Here is a 26,156-nt window from a genome sequence, read left to right as displayed (position 1 = left end):
ATAATAAGTTTGGTGGAAGCTGTGATGGTGGTAATGTAAAAAATGGGTGAAAATGTGTTGAAGCCGACGAGTTTTTTTTTGTGTTCGTTCCTGATTTGTGGCTAAATTACACAACGCACGCACATGTTATCAGTGACTAAGTTGCAGAATACCCCATGGACAATATGATTCTAATGTATGATTTTTCGATATAATCACTGCATCCACCCAAAAAGGATGCTGACATTTTGAAACCGGATTTTCGGTGTTTTTTTTTGAAATTTTCTATAATTAGGATGCGCCTCTAGATAATGGACTAAACTAATTATAGGATTGTAGAACTCGTGATTTTGCTTCGTTTAGTGTATATCTCATGAATGTGCTCACCGTAGCTTCTTTGAAATTGGGTTCCAAAGACGAAAATTTGGTGCTTAAATTTTTATAAAAAAAACATATTTTTTGAGTCTAAAATTAAGAATTTTAGTTTTTTTACGTGCCGGATCTAATGAGCCCATTCATGTTCAATTCCGCCCAATAAAACGGCGGATATAGGTACCTTGAATGTGGGAAAAACTGCAAAAACATATTTTAACAAATTCGCGTATATAATCGCGTTTTTCTTCGAATTGATTTCACATACATTCATTCTTGTGTTATCATATTCGCGAATCAGTGTGAAAATAGGTCAAAATATATGGATACGCGAATCATATGCGTATTTCATCCAAAATCGATTGTGGAGGCACATCCGCGGTTCTTAGCCGATCCTTTTAAAATAAGTGTCATTTTGTGTATTTTCATAGGAGATTACTGAAATCGGATGCGCGTAAAAATCGTATGCACCTTGCGTGATTTTTACCAATTTTAGGGGTTTTGCATAGTAAAGTGCATCGAGCGGCACACTTTGACATTGATTCGGTTTATACGAAAACCGCATGCGCATCAACTGATTTCAACTAATACGCAAATTGCATGCTTTTAAATATTGGTAATTTGTAATGTATTGTAACTGCAATATATTTAGTCATTTTTAACGTCGAAACCCTTATCCGATAAATCTACCGATATTTAACAATCATCTAAAAGAATTTGAAGAAGGAAGCGTCGCATATTTTAGAAGATTAAGGCAAAACCGCATTCCCTTTAACCATACTAAAAAATCGAAAATTCAAAAAATCATTTCGATTTAATTAAAAAGTTAATTTATTTTATTTTCAGATATCTTCATGCTTCTATTTGATTTTCGCGACAATTCAATGTGATTTGACAAGTATGCAAAGAAAACAAATGTGTTTAACCATTTGTGAAGAAATTCGCGAATTACAACAAATAGGAATTAATTTAATTTATATTTGAAATACAAGATTTAAAACCGCTATTACTTTTGTGCGCAGCATCTGAATTTGCATCAACTGATTTCAACTAATACGCGAATTGCATGCTTTTAAATATTGGTAATTTGTATGTATTGTAACTGCAATATATTTAGTCATTTTTAACGTCGAAACCCTTATCCGATAAATCTACCGATATTTAACAATCATCTAAAAGAATTTGAAGAAGAAAGCGTCGCATATTTTAGAACTCAGTCGTTGCCTAAACGTGATGCTCTAAACACGTCTTGCGCGGATTACTAGCAAACGAAAACTCTATCGTAATAAACAAAGTTAAAAAAAAAGAATAAAAATAACACCAACAATTACTGCAGACAAAACCACTCTGGTTTTGGTCAGTGATCTTGAACACGTAAAAAAATCAAACAACAAATAAACCGTGTAACAACGTAAAGTGCAGAGTAAGTGCATCAATTGTTCGCACAATTGATGCACTGCATATTGCACTTGTTATTGCTAACAACAACATCAACAAATATTTACGATGACCGATGCCATCAACTGTGATATTGATCTTACCAACAACAACCACGGTGATGACTCTGACTGGCAGAAAGTACCCAACAAAAGAAGGAATAGCGGATCGACAAATATTTTCAAACAGAAATTACCGCATCATGACAATGATAATGTACCAGGGACGTCCAACCGTTTCGACTGCCTCGCTAATGATGAAGATGATAATGTAGATGCCAACATAACTGATGTTCAACCCAAACCACCACCAATATTTATACCTCATGTTGAAGATATAAGTAAAATGGTATAGGATTTGACAAAAGTGATTCCCATTACTGATTTTTACTACAAATCTTTAAAAGATGGTCAGGTTAGAGTAGTTATTTATTCTGTTGATAATTATCGCATACATTTCATTTCAATTAAAGCATGATAGAGCCTTTAGGGTTGTAATAAAGGATATTCATCATTCCACCGACGTTTAAGATATAAAAGCGATGTTATTAAGCCGTGGGCACCAAGTACGCAGTATTAGAAACATTGTTAGCCGTGTTTCTAAACAACCTCTCCCAATGTTCTACGTCGATTTGGATCCAAGTCCAAACAATAAAGACATTTATGACATAACCAACATTGAAGGAGCTAGAGTAAAAATTGAAGCTGCCAAAAAGACAGCCGATATTGTTCAATGTCATAGGTGCCAGGATTATGGACATACCAAATCCTATTGTCGAAAGACTTTCAGATGTCGCACGTGTATTTACGATCACGCTGCTAAAGATTGTCCAAAACTCGCAACAACTCCTCCACAATGTTGTCACTGTCTGCAAAATCATCCTGCTAATTATAAAGGCTGCAAATATTACCAAAATCTCGTAAAAAAAGAACACCAAGAGCTGTAAGAACAAATGATATTCCTTTATACACCAATAATAAGAGCATTAATGAACAAAATAATTCAACGAATTTCCAAAACAGTATGTCAGGGCTCATGGCGGAGCAGTTGTACTCATAAAACGCGGCATCAAATATGATGTTCTTCCCAATATATCTCGAAACTATCTTCAGGCTGCAGGTGTTTTAAAAATAAATGCGCAAATAACACATCTAAAAACATTTATTCGGTTTACTTCCCACCGAGATACAATATAGACTGCGATTCGTATGAAGAATTTTTTAAAAACATTGGCAAAATATTTATAGTAGGTGGCGATTTCAACGCCAAGCATGTCTGGTGGGGATCTCGCCTATGTAATCCTAAAGGCAGACGATTATATGAGTGCATTAATAAAAAACAATTATCTATCTCTTTCCACCGGGAGACCAACATATTGGCCATCCGATCGTAGAAAATTCCAGATTTATTGGATTTTTTATTTGTTTAGGAATACCACGACATTTCCTTGACATAAGATCATGCGATGATTTAAGCTCTGATCATACCCCTGTTCTGCTAAATTATAAAATAAATACATGTTCAGAAGCAACAAACAAGCCTTTGATATCCTCAAAAACAAATCTCAAATTTTTTCAAGATTGGATTGAGACACATATCAATCTTGGTACTTCTCTAAAATCTGGTGAAGAAATTGAAGATGCTCTTGAGAACTTCGTACAATTGATTCATGAAGCTGCGTTTTATTCCACGCCAGAAGAGGAAACACATAATATTTCAAATATACAGGTTTCCCTGGAAATAAGGAACTTGATTAAAGCAAAAAGGCGTTTAAGGAATGTATGGCAAAGAACTCGTCATCCTGAAGATAAAACCAATTTAAACAGAGCCACCCAATATCCAAGAAACAGACTAAATGAAATGAAAAACGAAGCAACAGGAAAATATCTCTCGGAACTAAGCCCATTTGAAAACAACGAGCACAACTTTTACCAATGTACGAAGTATTTAAAACGACCTCAACTAAGAAACTGTCCCATAAAAAAAGGGAATGGAACATGGTGCAGATCCGATAAAGAAATTGCCGACGCATACAAAGAGTTTCTAGAAGAAACTTTTACTCCATTCTCGTTATGCAACACCAATGATAAAGCCAAAATTGAAAACTTTCTGGATAGCCCCTGTCAAATGTCTCGCCCAATTACGCCGATTACTTTTTATGAAGTCCTTGTGGAAATAAATAAGCTTAAATTTAAAAAATCGCCAGGGTATGATAAAATAAATGCCAAAATATTAAAAGCATTTCCCAAAAAGGCGCTTGTTTTTCTAACAACCTTATTTAATTCCATACTAAGATTGTCTTATTTTCCATCTCAGTGGTAACATGCTAAAATTATAATGGTACATAAGCCAAATAAACCTGACAACATACTTAGCTCGTATCGGCCCATAAGCTTGCTTCCATTATTCTCGAAGATTTTTGAAAGGCTTTTCCAAAAGCGTATGATCCCAATACTTGATAGTCTGAGTATTATTCCAGACCATCAGTTTGGTTTCAGACAAAAGCATGGTACACCAGAGCATTGTCATAGGGTAGTGAATGTAATCAGAGAATCTCTGGAGAAGAAAATGTACTTTTGCGCGGCATTTCTAGATGTTAAGCAAGCTTTTGATAGAGTTTGGCATGCTGGACTGCTCTTTAAACTGAAAAAAGTGTTACCAACACCTTTTTATTTGCTTCTACGATCATACCTAAGCGATCGAAGTTTTTTCGTGTCTGTAAATAATGATGAATCCGACATGGGAAGTATACAATCTGGCGTACCTCAAGGGAGTGTAATGGGGCCCGTTCTCTACACAGTATATACATCCGATATGCCAGCTAATCCTGATGTCAGTATTGCCACATTTGCTGATGATACAGCTATCTTGGGCACTAGCGTTAACCCAGTGGAAGCTTCCAATAAAGTTCAAAGGCAACTTAATCAATTAAATCATTGGTTCAATAAATGGAACATAAAAGTTAACCCTGAAAAGTCTACGAATGTTACTTACTCTCTGAGAAAAGAAAATTGTCCAGCTCTCACACTTAATGGTGCTGAAATTCCTACTTCAAACTACGTGAAGTATCTTGGTTTTAAGATTGATCGACGCCTGACATGGAAAGAGCACATTCAATCAAAAAGAAAAGAGGTCGACATTAAAACGAAAAAGATGTACTGGTTAATTAATCCCAAATCGCAGCTAAGTTTGGAAAATAAAGTCCTACTTTACAAAACCGTTTTGAAGCCTGTGTGGTCATATGGTATCGAGTTATGGGGTACAGCGAGTAATTCAAACATAGAAATTTTACAAAGGTATCAATCGAAGACACTTAGATTGTTATCAAATGCACCTTGGTTTGTGAACAATAATTGTTTACATAATGATCTTGGTGTACCAAAAGTGAAGGATGAAATAACTAAGCGAAGTACCAACAACCTCAACAGATTGAGCAACCATCCCAATGTCTTAGCTATATCTCTATTAGATGAAGTCAATAGACTGAAAAGGAAACATATTTTAGATCTACCTTTTGTAACATAATTATTAAGATATGTATTTTAATTACAAATATCTAAAAAATGAATTTTGAATAAGTATCAACTGTAATATTGTTTAGAAGTTAAGATTAATGGATTTTAACAACTCTGTTTATTTTGTAATGTGTCATAAAATTTGCTTAATATTTTGTAGTTAAATAGATTGCAAATAAAAATAATTAGAAAAAAAATATTTTAGGAGATTAAGGCAAAACCGCATTCCCTTTAACCATACCAAAAAATCGACAATTCAAAAAACATTTAGATTTAATTAAAAAAATAATTTATTTTATTTTCAGATATCTTCATGAATTAATTTCAATTTATATTGTGTTTAAATTTGTGAAGAAATACAACAAATAGAATTTTTAATTTATATTTGAAATACCCGCTATTACTTTTGTGCGCAGCATCTGAATTTGTGAACGCGTACATATTTCGAATCAGCATATTTTTCTTAACCTATGTACCAAAAATCATGAATGTGCTCGCAAAGAAATTTTTCAAATTTTTTTTATGGAATTTTAAAAGATTTTTTTAATTTCCCATATATGTGCAAAGTTACAAACCTTAACAAGCTTTGGTATTGATTTACTAGCCAATTAAAAATCTTGAAAACGTAAAATCGTGAATGGATGGGTTCCCTTAATTCGAATCCAACAGGGTGGCAATTCCGCTTTAGATGCTCTTGGCGTCCAACATATACATATGTATGTGCCTTTATGGGTCCTCTACTATATTTTCCATGATACAACAGATATTTCCATGGTGTATTGAGAGCGACCGAACCGATTTGACTGACATTTCCCTTCGGTTTTTTGTAATTACAATGGGAAAGTTTCTATGAAAAAAATTTTGAGAAAAGCAGAAAAAAACAGCTTTTATGTTTGAATAATTTATTGTTTTTAAGGACATATGATTTTTTGAGATAACAGTAGGTAGATACAATTTTTTATTTCTTATAGATTTTTTATCTTCTATTACTAATAATGCAATAATTAAGAACGCTAAATAATATCATACTAAACGCTGGTAATAATCACAATTATTAGTATCCCGTCAGATATATTGTCTTATCTTCTACAGAACCCAAGCTGTTGGATATTAAATCTAATTTTCATATTTGTCAAAAAAGTGTATTATTTTTGGACAATGTTTTTTCTTAAATATTTTTTCCAGGACTTCCTCAATTTTTACCAACCTTATATTGATGCAATTTTGATAAGCCAAAACAAAGTTTGCCGGGTCACTAGTAAAATATAATTCTCAATATTGTGCTCTAATTTCCTCTAAGTTTTAAAACTCACTGGTGGGGATCCTTTTCGGAAATTATCAATTATCGAAAAATACTAATGTTCTGTTCCAGTATTTTTTTAGTAGTAAATCTAGTAAAATTGAGAATTTTAGATGACAATACTTCAAAATCAACATAGAACACCATTTTGTTTTGTGTCCTCTTAAATTTGCTTGAAAGTAAAAGCAATAATTTTGAAATCTTGAATGGGAATTATGTGGCTTATGAAATTTGTAATTTGTACGAAAATTGTAAATAGTACTAAAATTACTACAGTTGGTATTTGATTCAAAATCATTTACTTTTGGTTTTTGACATTTAACTATACGTGCAAGAACTGAAATATTTTATATATGTTTAGTTTTTATCTTGTTCTGCTTTGTATTTTGCGATTAAAAAGTTGACAGTCAGAGAAGACTAAGGCATGAATTCGCCTGCCGGCAAACCTTATGAATAAACCTTGATTTGGGCCATAGAACAAAAAATAATACTTTTTATATACATTTTTATATTTTCTATAATAATTAACTGTCGAACAACGAATGGGAGAGTAAACAACGCTCGTCTGTACATGGTATTAGCTATGTCGAAGTAATAAAATTTGTTAAAGGTCCGTACCATGGAACAATTAAACAAGCCCAACAAACCAAAAGTATTGAGAATAATATTATATTAAGCTTACCAACACAAGCATAAGCTTGAAAAAGTCTTGAGATAATCTTGAGAAATGTTTATTAATAATTGTAGAAAAATCAAAACGGAACCCTTATGATACAATTACTTGTGTAATATTACTAAAAGCTTATTCTTGCAATTGTAGAATAAGCTTACAAATGTAATTTTATCTTAACTAGTGTGTATATAAGCATACTCATCTCAATATACAACTCTTGAGAAACATTTGTGTACAACAATAGTTTATCAAGCATAGTTGAAAACTGTTTGTGAATTCAAATTTTAACAACATTTTTTTTAATATTACTAAAAAAAGCTTAAGAACAACTATTATTATAAGCTTGTTCTCAAGTGGTATTGAGATTTGATTACTGAATGGTATGTTGGGAGGTAACTGCAAAACTACAACAAATACAATTCGACAACAACCACAAAGAAAATTGTTTTTGTATGTAACACCAGTGTCAGGTTAATATTTCGAAAAATGTAAACAAAATATACAAAATACAGAAATGCTAAATTTTCAAATTTTCAGAATAAAATTGAAAATCATGAATGAAAATCTATGAAATATATAATTATATCGCATCCACACATTTCCTGTAATTGAGTCATTGCCAGTTATATGTGTAACACATATGAAAATGCTAGAAATCGGGATTTATTTCATGAAAACAGATTTAGTGCTTCAAACTTCCCCAGTAGGCAAGTTTAGTAAATTGATTACGGAATTACATTAAATAAAGAATAATTTCAAAATCAATGTGCTCCCAATTTTCCTGCTGGGCCACTTTAAAAAACACAATTTATCATATTCAAATTGACACGAGAATTACGTTGGAATAAAATCAGCTGAATATTACAGTTACCTTGTACAATTGTACCAAGGGCCCGTACCTAAATTTTTGCATATGCGTACGAGTTTATTCACCTCAAAATTTAAATACATGCATTTCAATTAACGCGTGTACAAAATATGCAAAATAAATGGTAATATTTTCAAAGATATTTTTGGCACTACAATACTGTTAACAAAAAATATAGTTGCTTACTTATTTACTTAAAAAAATTTCCAAGCTCGTCGGCCTTCTTGTCGCCTACTTGATCTTTCCATCGGAGTCGTGTGCGCCATCGACTGGCTCGATTTTATATGCCTTTTTAGCTAGACATCCATTCTCACAACACGTATCTCACGTATCGCTGCAGCTCGATACGTCTGACTATGTCGATGCCCGAGAGTAGATGGTATAGCTCATGATTCATTCGTCGACGCAAATCGGCACATAGATCTTTCGGAGAATTTTTCTCTCCAACACTCCATGAGCCTCATCTACTTGCGCAAGTACCCATACTTCAGATCCATAAATTCCACAGTTGGTCGGAGCTACTGGAAGTTTGCGCGTTGATACCATCAGCTTGGTATTTTCGCCATTTTCTGCCAGTCCCACTTTGGCAGACTCCCTATCAATTCGTTCAAAGGTGGCTGTTACCGCTCGTAATGTTCGACCCATTATGTCTATGTCGTCGGCGTAGGTAAGCAACATATGCTGTGTGGTGTACAGAGTATCATTTCTGTTCATATTTGTATCTCGTATGACCTTTTCCCGTATTAATTTTGCAGGAATGCCGAACGCAGACATGGCTTTAAACGCCTCTGAACGGATAGGGCTGTCGAATGCGGCTTTATAGTCGACGAATATGTGGAATGTGTCGATGTGATTTTCGTAGGTCTTTTCTAGGGTCAGCGTGAAAATCTGGTCAATGGTGGATTTGCCAAGCTTGAAGCCGCATTGGTATGGTCCAATAATGCCATTGAGCATTGTCTTCAGTCGTTCACAACCAGTCTTGAATAGTTTGGCTGGAACCCATCGGCACCTGCTGCTTTATTATTCTTCAGACGATTGATTGCTAACACTCTATAACGTCATCTCTTATTGGTTCTGGGGTATCTTCTTTACCACCACTATTTCATACCAAAAGCTTTTCAAAATAGTCCTTCCAGATCCTCAACACACTGTCTTCATCTGTCACCAGATTTCCTTCTTCGTCTCCACCAAAGTCTTTAGTTTGGTGTTTTACTCGTCGACATCTCGATTTGCTCACGCTCACATTTCTCTTGTTCTTTCTTCTTTTTTTCTGAAAATACGTTTCTCCTCTCTCCTTTTCTCCCGATAATTCTGCATCGCGTTACATGTTGCTACTGTCTACAGGGTTGCTTTATACGCTGCGTTTTTCACATCAGTAGCATTACGACACTCCTGATCGTACCATGGGTTTCTTGGTGGTGGTTTTTGGTACCCAAGTGTTGCATTTGCTGCAGTTTTCAGGAAGTGGGCAATTCTTTGCTATTGTGCTTCTATACTATTATCGGGACAAGGAGTGCTTTCGTCAAGCAAGTGGATAAGTTAAACGGACTAGGCTCCTGCTATCTGTTGTGTTTGCAGCTTTTCGACGTCGAGTTTCCGTGTTACATTAGATCGCACCTTTGCTGCTACATTAAGACGGGTGCAAACCTTGGCTGGTAATGGTTCAAATCAATATTCGCTCCTCGAATCGATCGAACATCTAAAACACTGGATGAATGCCTTCCATTTATCAAAACATGATCAATTATATTTCTCGTTACTTGATCAAGAGAAATCCAGGAGGCCTTGTGTATATCGAGATGCGTGAATCTGGTGCTGCTATCTACCATTTTTGTTGCTGCCGCGAAGTCAATCAACCTCATGCCATTTTCGGATGTTTCTTTATGGAGGCTGAATTTTCCAATGGTGGAACCAAAAATATTTTCCCTTCCGATTTTTCCATTAAAATCTCTTAGTAGAATTTTAATGTCATGGCCAGGGCAGCGGTCATATCCTATTTCTAGGTGCTCATAAAATATGGTCTTTGGTCTGTTCATCTTTGTCTTCCGTCGGAGCATTTCATGTCTAGTTTCATGGGAACTATAATACGGGGCTTAATCATCTGATTTACTTACGCCAGTCACAGTCACGCCATCACATTTCCTGTAAGGCAATAATATCGGCTTTGTACGCCTGGTGACACTGCGGGGAGGTCAGTGTCCAGAATAGAGATGAAATAGGGACCAACAGAAGCCTGGGCTTCGCCATGTTAAAGTCAATCACCCAAAAAATAAAAATGCAGGGTTCAACATTTCTGGATAACCTTATATTTTAAGTAGGTTTGTCTGTCTTCAGTAATATTTACTTCTTATCTGCTATTGAGATAGTCACAGAAATTAAAAATTTAAATGAGTAGATTGTTGTCCAGTAACTCATAGGTCAAAACAGCTCTCAACTTATGCTACTTTTCTGAACATTAAAGTAAATAGACACCACTAGGTAGTATTTTGAACAATTTATACAAAAATTAATAATTGTCACTGAAATTTATTCAAAATATTTATTTTGGGTATTTGATTAGAACAAATGAGCCTAAATGTTGTGACAAAGCACAAACAAATAATAGCTAAAATCCACCCCATGCCTATTTTCTTGTTGCTCCCACACTGCTTTGAGAGTAATAGTCACACTAACGTCTCTACTTTGAAGAATGCATATAAACAATTCTCTATTCACGAGATTGATTGGTGATCGAGCATTAGGAAATCTCATATATGAAACTCGAAATCATGCATTTACGATCGGATGTCTACAATGTATGTATGTGTGCATGCTTGTGTTAGTTCCATTTCTCAATTGTAAACAACACAACTACGCATGTTTGTTGAGAAATAGAAAAACAAAAACAAATAAACAATACACTCACCGAAATGTTCTGCCAGAAACCAATAAAATAATGAAATAGTGACCAAAACAAAAACGTTTACCTGTATCAGTGTGTGTGTGTGTATATATACACATACACAGATATAAATACAAGACAAACGTTGCTCAAGTGGTTGTACGTCTGTGAATAAATGCAATAATAATTTCAATAAATAATGTATGTTTCTAATTCGCCATAAAACTTATTAAGAGTTCCGTTGGTCGCATTCTAAATAATTTCAATAAACAATGGATCGGTTTCGAAAAATAATCTGATAAATTCACAATGTATGTTTAGCAAAATGGAGAGATGTTTAGAAAAATGGAAATATTACTCATTTCATGAAATATTCTTCAAATGTAATATACTGATCATTTTATTTAAGAATTGTGTTTAATATTAATATTTAATTTCTGCTTAGCAGTTATTTGTCGTTATTTTATCATCCAGTACCGTTGCTACTGCAGACCTTTCTTCCTTCAAACTGTAAAATAATTTATTATACATGTGTATACCAGTACAAAGTAAATGCTACACAAATCAACGAATATTTCTAAAATATTTCGAAAAACAACAATGTTAAAATGCGGTATCCACTACGGTGGATAATATACAAGGAATACCGTTTTTTGGGATCTTTACGGAAGCACGGGCTAAATATTTTATCTACACTAATAAAAGAGTAAAGTGATTGAGTGAGTGATTTGGGGTGAGTGTCACTCTTTGTCCAACGGTGTCAGATACGGCTAAGTTTTTTAGAAATTCGTACTACAACGGCACGAAAAGTACTAAATGTGGTACCATTTGTATTTAGCGAACTAGTAGAGCTAGAACTCTTAAATTTGAAATGGGGGTAACTGATTGAGTGTAGAATAGATATAGTAAAGGGCTTTTCGAACACTTGAACTATAAGTATCCGAAAAATATTAAAATGTACTAAATATGGTACCATTTCGTAGCATGTGAATTGATAGAGCTAAAAAATTGAAATTTGGAATGCGAGTTAGGGTTGAGAAGTAGGGTCGATGTATACGAAAAGTACAAACCTGTACTACATTTGGTACAATTTTAATTTGGAGAAACGGATGGAGCTGGAATCCTGAAATTTCAAATTTCAATGTAGGTAGTTTTGGAAATTCGCACTCATGTGTTCTAAATCGTACTACAATATTCCCCGCTTAATTACCTCCACGCTTAATTACCTTCCACGGATAATTGATCCGATGTATTTTTCAATCTGGCAACTTTACTTAAAATTGCTTACATTTGCTAGTGCACTTGCCACACATGTGCACATAAAATCTATTGTTTTGAAAGTTTTCGTGAAATGTCTCCCAGAAATACATCGTTGTCTATCAAACTAAAGCTCCAGTTAATATCTCAAGCAAAAAAGAAAGACAAAACAAAACACCAGTGTCCACCGATATTTACCCTTGCTGGGTAATTAACCGGGGTCCACGGATAATTATCCTAGCGAGGTAAATAACCGTGCACGCTTAATTACCTTCCACGGATAATATTGTAATAATGTTATACCGTCTTAAAAATTTATTTGAGTAACATGGGTGTTAGTACATACCATCCATAACAAATGAGCGTTGTACGATCAAGGCGAAATGTACTTGCCATTTTTTAAATACTATATATTTATATACAAAATATAAAAACATTTCATGGTACAATCATGGTACAATTATACAAGGTAACTGCAATACTCAGCTGATTTGATTGCATCGTAATGCTCGTGTCAAGTTCGATATGACATTTTTGACATTCTGATGTAGGACGACCCAGCAGGAAAATTTTGTACACATTATTTTGAAATAAAAAATACGATAATACAAATTAGGCGTTACAACATAAAGGAAACCAGAAAAAAAAATTATTTATTTATAAATCTAGCACATTGAGAATAATAACATTCTTATAAAGTAGTGTTAGTGGTACATTGAATACTTCAAAGTTATATAATGGTTAAAAATATATTAAAGATATTAATTAAATATGAATATTAATCATTTTATGCAAAATATTGTAATTCATTATTGAAACGCAGGTTGTTGCTTATAATTTGTATGTTCGGTGGAAGATAATTCCAAAGACGAATAGTTGGAATGAAAAATTGTAAAAACAATTGTAAAAAACTTCGGAGCCGTATAAAAGTGTCGGAACAAGGTATGACTTTGCAAGTAACATGCGTATTTCCATGGGGGTAGAGGTTTGAACTGCCCAGAGGTTGCGTAGCATTACATGCACTTTTCCAGCTGTCATGTTAATGTGATTGAACCATGATAGTTTTTCATTAAATACCACGCCTAGGTTAGAAGCGAAGCTAACGTATTCAATTGTAGAATCAAAATTTTTTTTAAGGAATCTATTTGAGGTTGTTGTTTATTTTTACCAATGTGAATGCATTGTGACTTAAGGGGATTTAGTGTTAGTCTATTGTTTTCAGTCCAGTTAGATATGTTCCTCAAATCATCATTAATTATATTTATAGTAAATTTAAAATTGCTTGGGTGCGATCCTAGATATAATTGAACATCATCAGCATATATATGCAATTTGCAATGTGTCAGTGAGTCCGGTAGATCGTTGATGCATATGCAAAATAATAGAGGGACCAAAACTGATCCTTAGGGAACGCCGTTTTTTAAGGGCAACTGCGAAGAGAGCATATTGTTGTGAAAAACTGCTTGTGATCGGTTGCTCAAGTATGCGTTAATAAGACGGCAGGTTGAGGCAGAGAGGTTAAACAACTTTTGAAGTTTCTGTAATAGAATGTTGGGATTTACGGTATCAAATGCCTTGCAGTGATCTAGAAGTACGAGGAAGGAATCTTGCATACTGTCTTGATTACATCTCAGATCTTCAGTGACGTCTAGGAGAGCTGTTACACAGCTTCGGTTCTTTAAAAATCCAGACTGATTTAATTTCATTGAATGTTGAAAGAACTTCAGTGTATTCGGCACATCTAAAAGAGAACTCATTTTCATTTTGAACAATATTCAAATGTGAATAAACATTGTCAAAATTGACCGCCAAGTTTGGACCGATTAATTTTAGATTTAGCTCTTCAATATCGATGTCATCATTTGAATGGGATCTGGATTTGTGCCCAATGCCTATTTCTCGTATTTTCTTCTATTTACATTAGCTGCTTAGTGCTGTTGAAAATTGTTATTTATAGTAGACTTAGCCTTTTGTATACAGCTTGTTACTTCACGTCGTAAAGATTTGAATTGTTCATGGAGCTCCGGTGTTTTGTATCTTTTCTATCTTTTGTAGCTAGAATCTCTTTTATATAAGATCTTTGATATGATTACTAAACCATTTCTCTTCATTCTTCGGTGAAAATGTTTTTAGGGGCACACATTCATCGAAAATAGCATAACATTTTTCATGGAGAAACAGTACTTGGTCATTTACATTTGGCTTGGTATAAATTTCATCCCAATCTTCTTCAAAGTATAATTGTTCCAATACCTGAATACGAGCAAAATGGGGAATGAATTAGAAGACTAAATTCTGAATAATGCGGCGAACAGCCTTATGGCTCGAAAATCTTACTTGAAGAAATCGACATTTGAAGAAAAAAATTAATGTCCGTCCGTAATATTCGGGGCCATGTTTATTAAAATACCAGCGTGAAACAAAAAAAAATTAAATAAAATATCAAAAAGTATTTTGAAAAATCCGCGCTTATGTATAACAAAAGTGTATTTCTTTGCCTTTATTAAGGGAGTATTGGGAAAAAGTAATTTTCTCAGATGAGAGCAAGTTTTGTGTTTTTGGAATCAAAGGGCGCAAGATGGTATGGCGAAAAACGGGTACGGCTTTCCTTAATATTTTAAAGGCAAATTTGAAGCACAGCGCCGAAATTCTCGAATTGCAATTGAAATTCAAGTTTTGTTAAAAATACAAAAATCATTTCTCTTTTTTTTCTCTCTATTATAGGACACATATATGAGTTTGAAGGGCTATCAGTTGATTAAATGCATCATTTATATCCATCACTGAAAGGAGATCAGCTATGTCCATTGGGCTTCCATCCACAGACCAGGTATCCGACGAGATGTAAACGTTGTTTTCGTGATTACAAGGAGCACGGTGGACGAAGAGGGATCGAAGATGTTGCTGCATCATCACCGAATCTCTCCGATGGACTGAATTCGAGGTAAGTGATATACGATTAAATTTCCCATCATATATTTATATAATGAATTTTTTAATTGTACTCCTTAAGGCCATCATCCCGAACATGGACATCAACACAGAATTTGTCCTCCTTAAATGGCAGTAACAATGATATTGGTATGGTCGAATCGAATCGAGTGTGGAGATATTCCCACAACCGCAACACAAATAATATACAACTGGTTTTCAAAATTTACTAACAACAATTATCACATTGATAGCATGTGTATTTTTTTTATTGTTTTGGTAGTATTTGGCACAAATACACGTATTTCCTTTGGATAATATCTTGTTTGTAGTTATATAAATAATACTATTTTGCACAGTGGTACATTTTCAGAGAATATGTAATATGTCAATAAATATCTGAAACGATATAAACTTGCCCGCCTGTCCATTTGTACAGGTCGCATTTATGATCCGAATGATATTAAGGGTTAGATATGGCTCTCATGTACATATATTTTGTGCATCACACAACTCACGTTTGTCCGATTGAAATTTTACCTTTTTTGCCGAATACCATGTGCTTGGATTTATTGAAGTCGATTCATATATAGTTATTCTTATTTTATTGTAGTTTACAATAAGAATTTAGCAGCATCTCTTGTATATATCCATAGTGGTGTATGGTATAATATTGTCGACTCCGGCCCTTTTGCGCTTTCCTTACTGGTTGTATAATTATAAGAAAAATATCAGTCCATATAAATATTGACCAATAACAAAAGGTACTGGGCAACTGAAAATCAGATCCCAAGAAAAAGTATCCCTATTATTTTGTACCTGGAAAGCATTTCCCATTGGGCACTGTTTCTTGTTTGCAGTTGCCAACAATTTTAAGACCTTTTTTAATGTTATAAATTTGTAAAAAAACGAGTAAATTTCACTGCCTAAATCTTTTTCTGAAGCGTCGCAATGATTTTGGTGAACATTACCTCATCTATTTAACATTTAAAGTGTTACATTTCTCTGAAATTGTACGCAACGGTGTTCAATTACTTCTCAAATTAACTGACATTCTTTCTCATTTTATTCTCGTATCATTTCTATGCATTATCGCCTTCTGTGTGATATGCGGTCATCTCTGTACTCATCATCATAACCACGATTAATATTTGAACTTTTACTACCACTGCAACTTCTTTAACTACTACCACTACTGCAATAACTATCGCCACTACTACTTTGCGCCATAACTTCATGTTTTACACTGTGTGCTATGTGGTTGATTGGGCGTGTGTTTGTGTGCCATCTCGGCCAAACATAAAAACAAAAACAAACAAACAAACAAATAATGTGACTGGAATTTGTGTTATTGGCCCCCGCCGCCACCATCACTACTGCGGACATTTGTTTGTGTCCTTTTTGCGTCCATCACTCGGTCGTTTGGTTCGTTAAATGGATGTTTTGGCCGGCTCGGCCATGTCGTAATAAAATAATTTTAAAATCGTTTGATTGGTGACTAATGACAAATATGAACATTTACCACAAATAATACCACAATCGCACATTATGGCCAACCGCAATTTACTCACACACACGCACACTCTCTCGAATACGTAACGTAATGTTTTATGCAACGCATGCATGCATCTTTATCGAATCTTTACTCAACAAAAGTTGTCCACTTCAATGTAGAGTTGAAGAAGCGGCCACAGTCATGGGCCTCCACACCCGATATAGACGAGGTCGATGACAAGGCACGGCCGACACCCCGTTCCAGTACCAAGACATCGGCGGCTGATGACAATGATGTCAACGTCACGATCAAATTGCCGGTGCCACAGAGGCGGCACACAACGACATTGGATCTTAAGGAGGTGAGTATCTGTCCTATTCCGCGATTCAATAGCAATATTCGGATAACTCGCACATGTTTGATATTGCAGGTGGAAAATTCGTTGTTACAAAGTTCAACTTCGACACCGTCATCATCTTCGAAGAATATTCCAGACGATTTAATCATTTTATCCACCGACAGTCTGGCGGAGCGGGTAAGAAAAATGAATCTGCTGAAGAAACAGAGAAGTCAGAATTCTAGGGAATCGAGTCGTGAACGATCAGTACCGCGAAAGAACGAAGGGTAGGTGGTTATATTCCAAAAATATTGACATTTATAATTTATGTGTATTCATCCATCCATTAGGGATAGTAGTCACGAAAACGGGGACAGTAAAACACCACCCGACCGGCCAGAACGAACAAAATCATTGTCTTCGGCAAATGGCAGCAACAGTAAGGATGCATTAGCAACGAAAAGTGCTGCCCTGCCTCCGAAAAAGCTATCCTCCACATCTAGTTCAACGACAACGTCGACTCCGGCACGACCAACTTCGGCTCCCGCTGGGGATACAAAATCTGCCTTGCCGCCAGTACCTGCCAAAGCTACTCCAACAAAACTGAAAACTTCATCGACATCGTCTACTACAACGTCTACATCCACTTCTACAGCACCAGCACCATCGTCATCCTCCTCATCATCATTATCATCGGCAGCTCGCAGAAAAGAAGCCGATCGTCAGAAAACGGCCCAGGATGTTGCATTTATGCTCAACATAAAAGAGAACAATTTCCAAGGCAAAAAGCCCAGCAACGACAACATGTCAATGATGACCGAAAGTCCGGAAGTGCACGATACCCAGGAAGAGTTAAAGAATCTACGCAAAGAATTGGAGGTCATGAAACAGCGAGCCGAAAAGGCCGAACGGGAAAAAAGTGACATTCTCTTACGACGCCTGGCATCAATTGACATGGCGCCCAACCGCACTGCCGCCTCCGAAGCTTTGATTCTCCAACAAAAAGTCAACGAGCTCAAGGAGCAACTCGAAAAGGTTAACGATGAGAAACGTAAACTGAACACACGCATGAAGGAACTGGAAAACAATCCGAAGAGTGTGGAAAATGAGCTGCGTCGAAAACTGCAGGCCGCTGAGCAGATATGCGAAGAGCTGATGGAAGAGAATCAGGAAGCTAAAAAGGAGATAATGAATTTACAAGCCGAAATGGATGAGCTGCAGGACACATTCCGCGAGGACGATGTCAAGGCAAAGACCAATTTGCAAAAGGATCTCGAAAAGACGACGAAAAATTGCCGCATACTGAGCTTCAAATTGAAAAAGTGTGAACGCAAGATTGAATCGCTGGAGTTGGAACGTCAAAATAGTGGCAATGTTGAATTACAGGCCAGAATAAAGCAGCTGGAAGACGAATTACGTTTCTCACAGGAATTGACTAAGAAATTACAGGTAAGAATTGCGGTCATTGTGTTCCGAATCCGCGGCCTCAATATAATTTTTCGCTTTGTAGTGTGAAGCCGAAGAATTACGAAACCCGGGCAAAAAGAAGGCTCCAATGTTGGGAGTTTTAGGAAAATCAACATCCGCAGATGCAAGGTTCACCAGAGAGTCCCTAACAAGAGGCGGATCCCAAGAAGATCCCCAACAATTGATGAGAGATTTACAAGACTCAGTCGAAAGGGAATCCGATCTTAAGGATCAGCTGAAGTTTGCCGAAGAAGAAGTAAGTTTCTGAATATGGGTAAATCCGAAAAAGCACCGAATTATCGGACAGGATTCATATACATATTTTGACTGGGGGACATTCAAAATACTTCAAATTGATTGAAACTCGTGGCAAATTATTAATCAAATGCACAAAGTATCAATATCAGACCCAATTCAGTTGAAAATGTGTCCAAAGTACAAAATAAGTAAAGAACATTATTATGGGGTCAACTTCAAAGATGGAGTCAATATTGAAGACATTTTGTTCGCCTTATTGTAGAGGGTATAAAAGTGCCATCTATTTCGAGTGTTGCCAAGCTAACGAAATTAAACAGGACAGATGAAAATATGTCAAAGGAGAACTCCCATTTAACAAGCTTGTTATGGTTAAAAAATAATTATTATATAATACTGTACACAACAATTTGGGGTGGGGGATGTGGAACATTCCTTATGGATATGAAAGCCCTTTGGCGAGTATATTAAGAAGTTTTTAGTAATGTGGTAATGCATTTTTTGCGTCCTACTATATATATAAAACGTCGTTGGTGTCCAAATACAAATTGATCATACATTTCAATGTGCACTTTTTTTTTAACAATTGTTAATTTATTTTCCTGATATTTTTCGATAATGGTAAGATACGAAAACTTAATGCTACTCAGAGGAAATCATTAACCCACCAAGGCGTACAGACACAAGATTTAGTTGAAAACATTTTAACATTTCCTCGATCAACTCAAACGGAGGGTGTTGTTGAACAAATTACGACATTTACGCAAACGATCATCGTGGACTCCGGCGAATGCAGTACACAGACCGACTACAAAGTAAGCCTTGAGGATGAGGAGTCACAAATTTCGTATGCCATCGAAACTACAGATGCAGATTGCCAGACTTGTGAGATGACAAAAGAAATTTGCGAGGAAGTAACTTCGACAGTGTTGTCTGAGGTGGTCGATGCTGAAACACAGACTCAGGAACCGTCACTGAAAGTGGGTGTCGATAGCACAGATGCCACAAATATATCTGTCATATTCAAAAATATTCAGGATCGGGAACGATCTCCATTTGCAGCCACTCTCACGACAGTGTCTACCATGGCGGGTCCATCTTCATTACTCTTTCCCAGTATGATATCGCATGCCCTAAGAGCCGGCGCCGGGGCAGGTACATCAACTAATCAATCTGTTATTTAGTCAATAGTGAACGTTTGTAGTGGCAAGTTCCGTTGTTGATTTGAGTTGACTTGACTTCTTATTCGTAGCTAGCAACTAATCGTATTGAAAATGTTATTCATCGAACTACTAGTCCGGAAATCTAAGTATTTGTCGATAGAGCTAAACTATCTAAATTCACGGTCACTATTCCATCCCACCTACAACAACATTTGAGATATTCACAAAAAATATGTACTATTGTTGCCCATGTTAATTGTATTTGGCTAAAATATCGTTTCGTTTCTTGTTAATATTTGCAGGCTGAAAATTTACGGAAAAAAGTTGCCCGCATGGAGGATGAAAATGATTCTCTAATGATGCAGTTGAAAAAAATGGCAACACGTTCTCGAAGTATGATAAGTTGTAGTTGGTGTTTTTAATGTTGTTATAGCAAAATTGATATTGATTGGCTGAAAGAGAGGATTTGATATGAAATTGATCGGTTTTTACAACAGCATCGGGTATATGATCAGCAACTGGAACTAATACCAATCAGGACAATCAATACCTGTCGAATGCTTGACATTTGATCAGATGCCGTTGTAGAAATTGATGCTGTTGTAGGGATGTTCTCTCGACCAGTTCATAATGTGCTGACTTTTACTTTTACTAATCCAAGCGTAACTTTGCTTATTTCCTGCACTCTTTATTTCTCCCGTAGATGTACATGCTTTCCTAACCATCATCATCCCTACTAAATATGTTACATTGCCATTTTTTACAGCTGCTCATCAATCAATGAATTGGGTTGTTTTGAATATTGAATTCATTTTCCTCTAAACTTTGGCGGATCATTCATATTGTAATAGCTATTTTCTTGTTTGTGCATGCATTTTCTTGTTTTTCCTATTTCGAGTTATGTTGGTCGCTTTTCTCCTTTTAATTCTATCATTTCGATTTTGTCATCTCAAATAGCACGTAAGCTCAGTCCTACACCACGTCGATTGGCACCTGAGGTTCAAGCAGAACGCGACGAAGGTATATCGGACGAAGACGACCCTGCCGAGTTAAGAATTTTATTGGAATTAAATGAGCAGGAGGCCTCAATACTGCGCCAAAAGGTAGAGGATCTGGAGAAGCAGAATACCGAAGCCAAGAAACAGGTTCGAGAACTACAAGAGAAACTTGCTGCATCGCCCACAGATAAAAAGACAGGATTTTTGTCGTCGTCGAATGCTTCGGAAAAGAAAATCAAGGCGTTGAATGAAGAATTGGAAACACTGCGAAAGACAATAGCCGAAAAAGATAATCTGTTAAAGTCTTCTTCTTCGTCACAGGCGAACTTGAATTTTAAACGGCAACTCGACATGGTCGAGCAGGAAGCTACAGTGCTTCGATCGAAAATAACTGCCCTGGAAGCCGAGAATGAACGTATTCAGAAGGAGAACAAACGACTACAGTTGTCGTCGTCGAAAAAATCGTCCTCATCGGACAGCGGGGACGTTTCAAAACTTAAGCAAGCTCTTGCCGCTGTGGAGGAACAAAAGAATGGCCTGGAAACAAAACTCAAACGTATTCTGCAAGAAGCGGAGGGGAAACTGCCTCCTAGGCTGGAAATTCGAGTTACGGAATTAACACCGAAAAATCAGTTGAAGAAATGGGTAGAAGAGCTTGATGACGAAATCACCGAATTGAGAGCCCTGGTTGCGAATAGTAGCGCTCTTAGTCTAAAGAACTTGCAATCGGAGAAGAAGTCGTTGGAGGACGAGTTGAGTAAATACAAAGCGAAATTAACTCAAGTCGAAAGCGATTTACGTAAGTAGAATACGAGAGTGTAAAAAATTATTGTGTATTGTGCGCATACTGGTTAGACTAGAAAAAGGTAAGTTCGGACGCACAAGAAATATAGATTCTATGTATATCCTAAAAGTAAGGATGGTTCTATCTTGTTTCTTTCTGGATCTTACATGGAAATGCATACAAACATAATACCCTGCACCACAATGTTGTGTAGGGTAAAAAATGTAAGGTCAAAAGTCAGATGGAACCGATGATATGATAACACACACCGCAGAATGGCTATTAAAATTCTAATAATAACTCATATATGAAAATCCCACTGGAATCCATTTCCCGAAGAACTTTCTGCGAAGGTTGTTTCACTTGCAAAAAAATTAAAATAATAGAGGTAGTTCTGTAGGGTTTCACATCATCGATTCCGCCCCAAAATACTTCGACTAGTTTCACATGCATTTTAATAAATGATCTGTTCCAGAACCTGCAAGAATGTACAATTTTTTACCACGGTAACAATTGTTCGTTTATGATATCGAAAAACAAAAAAGGGCGAATATTTAAGAGTTATAAGAAAGATTAAAAAAAAAAATCAGAAAAATCTTAATTTGAATCTATACTATGGTGCATATAATTTTGAAGATTGTTTGAAGATTATTTAATGAAACTTCGTCCAACTTTCCATTTGCTTCGAGCCTAAATCCTTCTGCAAAATTTACTACGTTGTTGAGTAATTGACGGCCATTCTTATCATAACAGAGCACGTATTCTTATAATGAAATTCAATGATTTGCAAGGGTTGTTCGTTTGTACGGCGATTAATGGTTAAATTATAGACAAACTAGAGATGTTTCACAGTGAAACAAAACAGGACGCGTGCGTGAGCTGTTTAAATCAGTGTTTCCAAAATGATAATAGCTAAAAAATACCATTTATGTATTCGCTTTAGAAAAAACCAAAACATCGTCTACACCAAAGGTTTCGGAACTGGAAAAACAAATTAAAAAAGCCGAGGATGAAATAAAACAATCTGGTACGAAGATTAAGGATCTAGAGGAGAAACTGAAGAAACAAGAGAACCTGGTATGTCGTATGTCCCCACCACCACATTACGTTTACATCGGACTTTACGACACATATTTTTTGCAGGTAAAACAAACCGAGTCTAGCAAACTCACCCTGGAACAGCAAATGAAGGCGGACAAGGAAAAACTTTCGAAATTGGAAAAAGACTGTGAAAAAGAACGAAAAGATCGGGAAAAGCTTGAGGCTAAATTATCGCAGAAGGATAATGAGCTTTTGCAGGCTCGTAAAAATGCCGACAAAACTAAATTTTCCTTGGAGAAGGAAATCAAGGACTTGAAGACTAAATCATCGAAATCGGATTCGAAACAGGTACAGGAATTGAAGAAACAAGTCGAAGAGCTACAGGAATCGTTGAGCAATGAAAACAAACGCTACAATGATCTAAATGCCCAATGGGAAAAACTATCCGAGGAGACGATATTGATGCGCGCCCAATTGACCACCGAGAAGAATACTCTTCAGACGGAACTTAATAATACTAAGCAAAAGATAGCCGAATTGGAGTCTATTCGGGTAAACCGAACGGAACTGGCCAAAAAATTGAACGACGCCCAAAAGAAAATCCAAGAACTGGAGACAAAGACCCTCAAAAACAATTCCAAGGAATACGAGAGGACAATGTTGCAGAATAAGTTGGATGAGAAGTCGCACGAGTATGAGCGCCTGAAAAGGGAGAACGAAATGAACATCGACCTCGTATTCCAGCTTCGCAAAGATAACGACGAGCTGAACCGTAAACTGAGTGACTTTACTCGCATAGAGCAAGCCAAGTCGTCACTCAATGGCCACAGTGCCGATTTGGAAAACGAAATAAAGGCCCTTAACAAAAAGTAAGTTAATCATCGGAAATATTTGTGCAAGTGTGTCATACTGAGAACATGTTCTTGTTCGTTAGGCTAGAGAGTGCGGAACTGCAATTGAAATCGGAGGTAGCATCGACCCGACTGCGCTATGAGCAACAGGTGAAGACGCTTAGTGCCGAATTGACTTCAATGCAGGTGAGTCAACACACGTTGTTTGTGGCATCAGAATATCCGTTAAGCACATTTGCATATTACAGCGCCAATGTGAACGATTCAAGAAGGATCGCGATGCATTCAAGCAGATGTTGGAGTCTGCCCAAAAGAAAATTGGAGATCTTAAGGCCAATAATGCCGGTCGACAAAGCCGCGGATCAATGCACAGCAGCGACGAAGACGATAAGAGTAAAATTGCTTACTTGGAACAACAGGTGAGTACGGTGTCTGCAGCTCATTGCATTCCGATAGTTGTAATTGAAACATATGTTTCAGATTGGTTGCCTGGAAGATCAACTTGTAGAGGCTCGTTTGGAGGTCAGCAAAGTTAAGACTGAATTGGTTTCGGAACGCAGTGCCAATGAAATTAAGATTTCTGAAATGCAATCGAAGCTGAATGAATTCGAAGAGGAACGAGTCATTGGCTCAGGCCGCACAAAGATCCCTGGCATGAAGACCAAGCTTGAATTGTCGTGGCAAAAGGAGCGCGAAGATCAGCAACGACTACTGCAAGAGACGTCGACGTTAGCTCGGGACTTGCGTCAAACCCTGTTTGAAGTGGAACGTGAACGTGACAAGGAACGTTTGGAATCCAAGCGACGCCTTGAACAACTGAAACGAACCACTGAAGAAGAAATGGAGGAGGGACGCCGTAAGATTGCTGAACTACAATGCGACCTCCTGGAATTGCGTGATGTTCATGCAAAATTGAGGACGTCAAACGAGAAGCTTAGAAGAGAACGGGAACGCTACGAAAAGGAGTTAATAAAGCGGCGCATGGAACAAGAGGGAGGAGAACGCAAACTGGGAGCTCTCCTCCAAACAGTCGACGAGCTGGTGAAGGTAGCTCCCGAATTGGCGGGTAGTCGAATGGGAACGACGCCAAACGATCTGAGACCCGAGCCGACGGCAGCCAGGAGAAATCGCAGTCCATCGCCATCCATGAACACTTCCAACATATCTGCTGTACTGGCTCGTCTAGCCGAAGCCTCCGAAGAGGTACGCAAATTCCAACGTATCAGCGAGGAGGAACACGAGCGCTACCGAGTGAGGCGCAGCAATTTGAGGCGTGCCGCCTCACAAGAAAATGACCCACACGGCAGTCAAAGTTCTGTGGCCAGTGCAGCAAGTACCAGCAGAAATGGTTCCAAAGTGTCACGGTCGGGCCACAACGGCAGTTTAATTAGAAAGAGTCTTTCACTGGATCACTCAATTCAAAGGGACCAGGTAATTTTTGCAAAATTCCCCAACTATTTTCATTGCCATATGTTTGTTTCCCTTTAGAATATATGGCGTCAAGATGATGGCAGTGTTTCCTCAATGCAGTCCATTGATTCCGAGTTGGGTGGCTTGGTGCGTGACTCTAGTTATGATTCGCGTTTGGACTCACGTCTATCCGGTGGTTCGACACAGAGTGACATACCCAGAGGACCCCGCAAGAAGAAGAAAAGTCTTATGGGGAAACTGAGAAGTCTCACGAAGAGTGGTCGTAATTCCGAGAGTGAAATATCGGTAGGTATTTGCGCACGCACACACAATTTTGTTCAACCGGTGGTAATGCGTTTTCATATTAGATTCAAGGATCAGACTCAGACATAAGTGTTGCCAGCGATATGAGAGCGAGCAAGAAAGATTTGCGGGGTCGCCTCTCCGGCATGTTCAAAAGATCGGGATCGACATCACGTAGCGGCAGTACAGAACGCATGTCCAGTGAACAGAGACCAGTGGCTGTGACGGTGGTGGGCGATGAGGATGGTCCACAGCCCCGTGATCCACCACCGGCCAATGCAGTGACACCAAAGCCCATTCGATCGGTAAGTAGGGGTAACAAATAAAAGATGTAGTTATAACTTCCATGTGAAATCTTATGAAACTTTCAATTTTGAAGGATATGAAATTGGCGGCAATATATTTATGACCCATCTCGTCTAAACTTTCTTTGCAGATTGCTAAACCACCAACGCCAACTACTCCACTCACAAAGCGCAAGACGGCAAAATGATGATTAAATCAATCCATCAATCGATCAATATATTAATCATTTATAGTCTATTGTTATTATTTTTCAATTATTTTATTATTTTGTTTTCATTACATTTTTCACATACCATAACAATTTAGAAATTTTTATTGAATAAATTATACACCGTACATACGTACAGATATACTGTTACATGAATGCCTTGCTTTTGTATTACAAAACTACCGAAGCTATGTCGTGTCTATACTTACCAAAGAGTTTTGTTCTTTATCCGATTTGAAATTTGGGGTAATATTCATAAATAATTCTCGGACATGACGTTGTAATTATACCGATTTTAACCAGTGCGCTGCAGGGTTCGAAAAAG

General features: G+C 36.8%; 1 protein-coding gene across 1 annotated transcript; it reads left to right on the top strand.

The window, feature by feature from the left end:
• Window positions 1–15,022: 15,022 nt before the first annotated feature.
• LOC133322181 (myosin-7) lies at window positions 15,023–25,825 on the top strand. Its single transcript, XM_061531228.1, has 17 exons — window positions 15,023–15,226; window positions 15,296–15,363; window positions 16,870–17,069; window positions 17,139–17,332; window positions 17,405–17,547; window positions 17,635–18,494; window positions 18,556–18,768; window positions 20,233–20,323; window positions 20,888–21,727; window positions 22,656–22,789; window positions 22,856–23,622; window positions 23,688–23,790; window positions 23,853–24,023; window positions 24,085–25,035; window positions 25,093–25,320; window positions 25,383–25,622; window positions 25,754–25,825. The coding sequence occupies exons 1-17, from the start codon at window positions 15,045–15,047 to the stop codon at window positions 25,808–25,810; spliced, it is 5,442 nt and encodes a 1,813-aa protein (XP_061387212.1). The 5' UTR covers window positions 15,023–15,044; the 3' UTR covers window positions 25,811–25,825.
• Window positions 25,826–26,156: the final 331 nt, after the last annotated feature.

Source organism: Musca vetustissima, unplaced genomic scaffold, assembly GCF_032173495.1.
Source record: "Musca vetustissima isolate MV318-11 ecotype Yass unplaced genomic scaffold, APGP_CSIRO_Mvet_v1 utg1786, whole genome shotgun sequence".
NCBI lineage: Eukaryota > Metazoa > Arthropoda > Insecta > Diptera > Muscidae > Musca > Musca vetustissima.
This window is presented reverse-complemented; position numbering and strand designations above follow the sequence as displayed.

Excerpts from the sequence above, each read along its gene's own strand:
- LOC133322181 (XM_061531228.1), top strand. The coding sequence starts at position 15,045 with ATGCATCATTTATATCCATCACTGAAAGGAGATCAGCTATGTCCATTG. Across the intron at positions 17,333-17,404 it reads GTACCGCGAAAGAACGAAGG|TCACGAAAACGGGGACAGTA; the intron begins GTAGGTGGTTAT and ends TAGGGATAGTAG. Across the intron at positions 25,321-25,382 it reads ATTCCGAGAGTGAAATATCG|ATTCAAGGATCAGACTCAGA; the intron begins GTAGGTATTTGC and ends TTTTCATATTAG.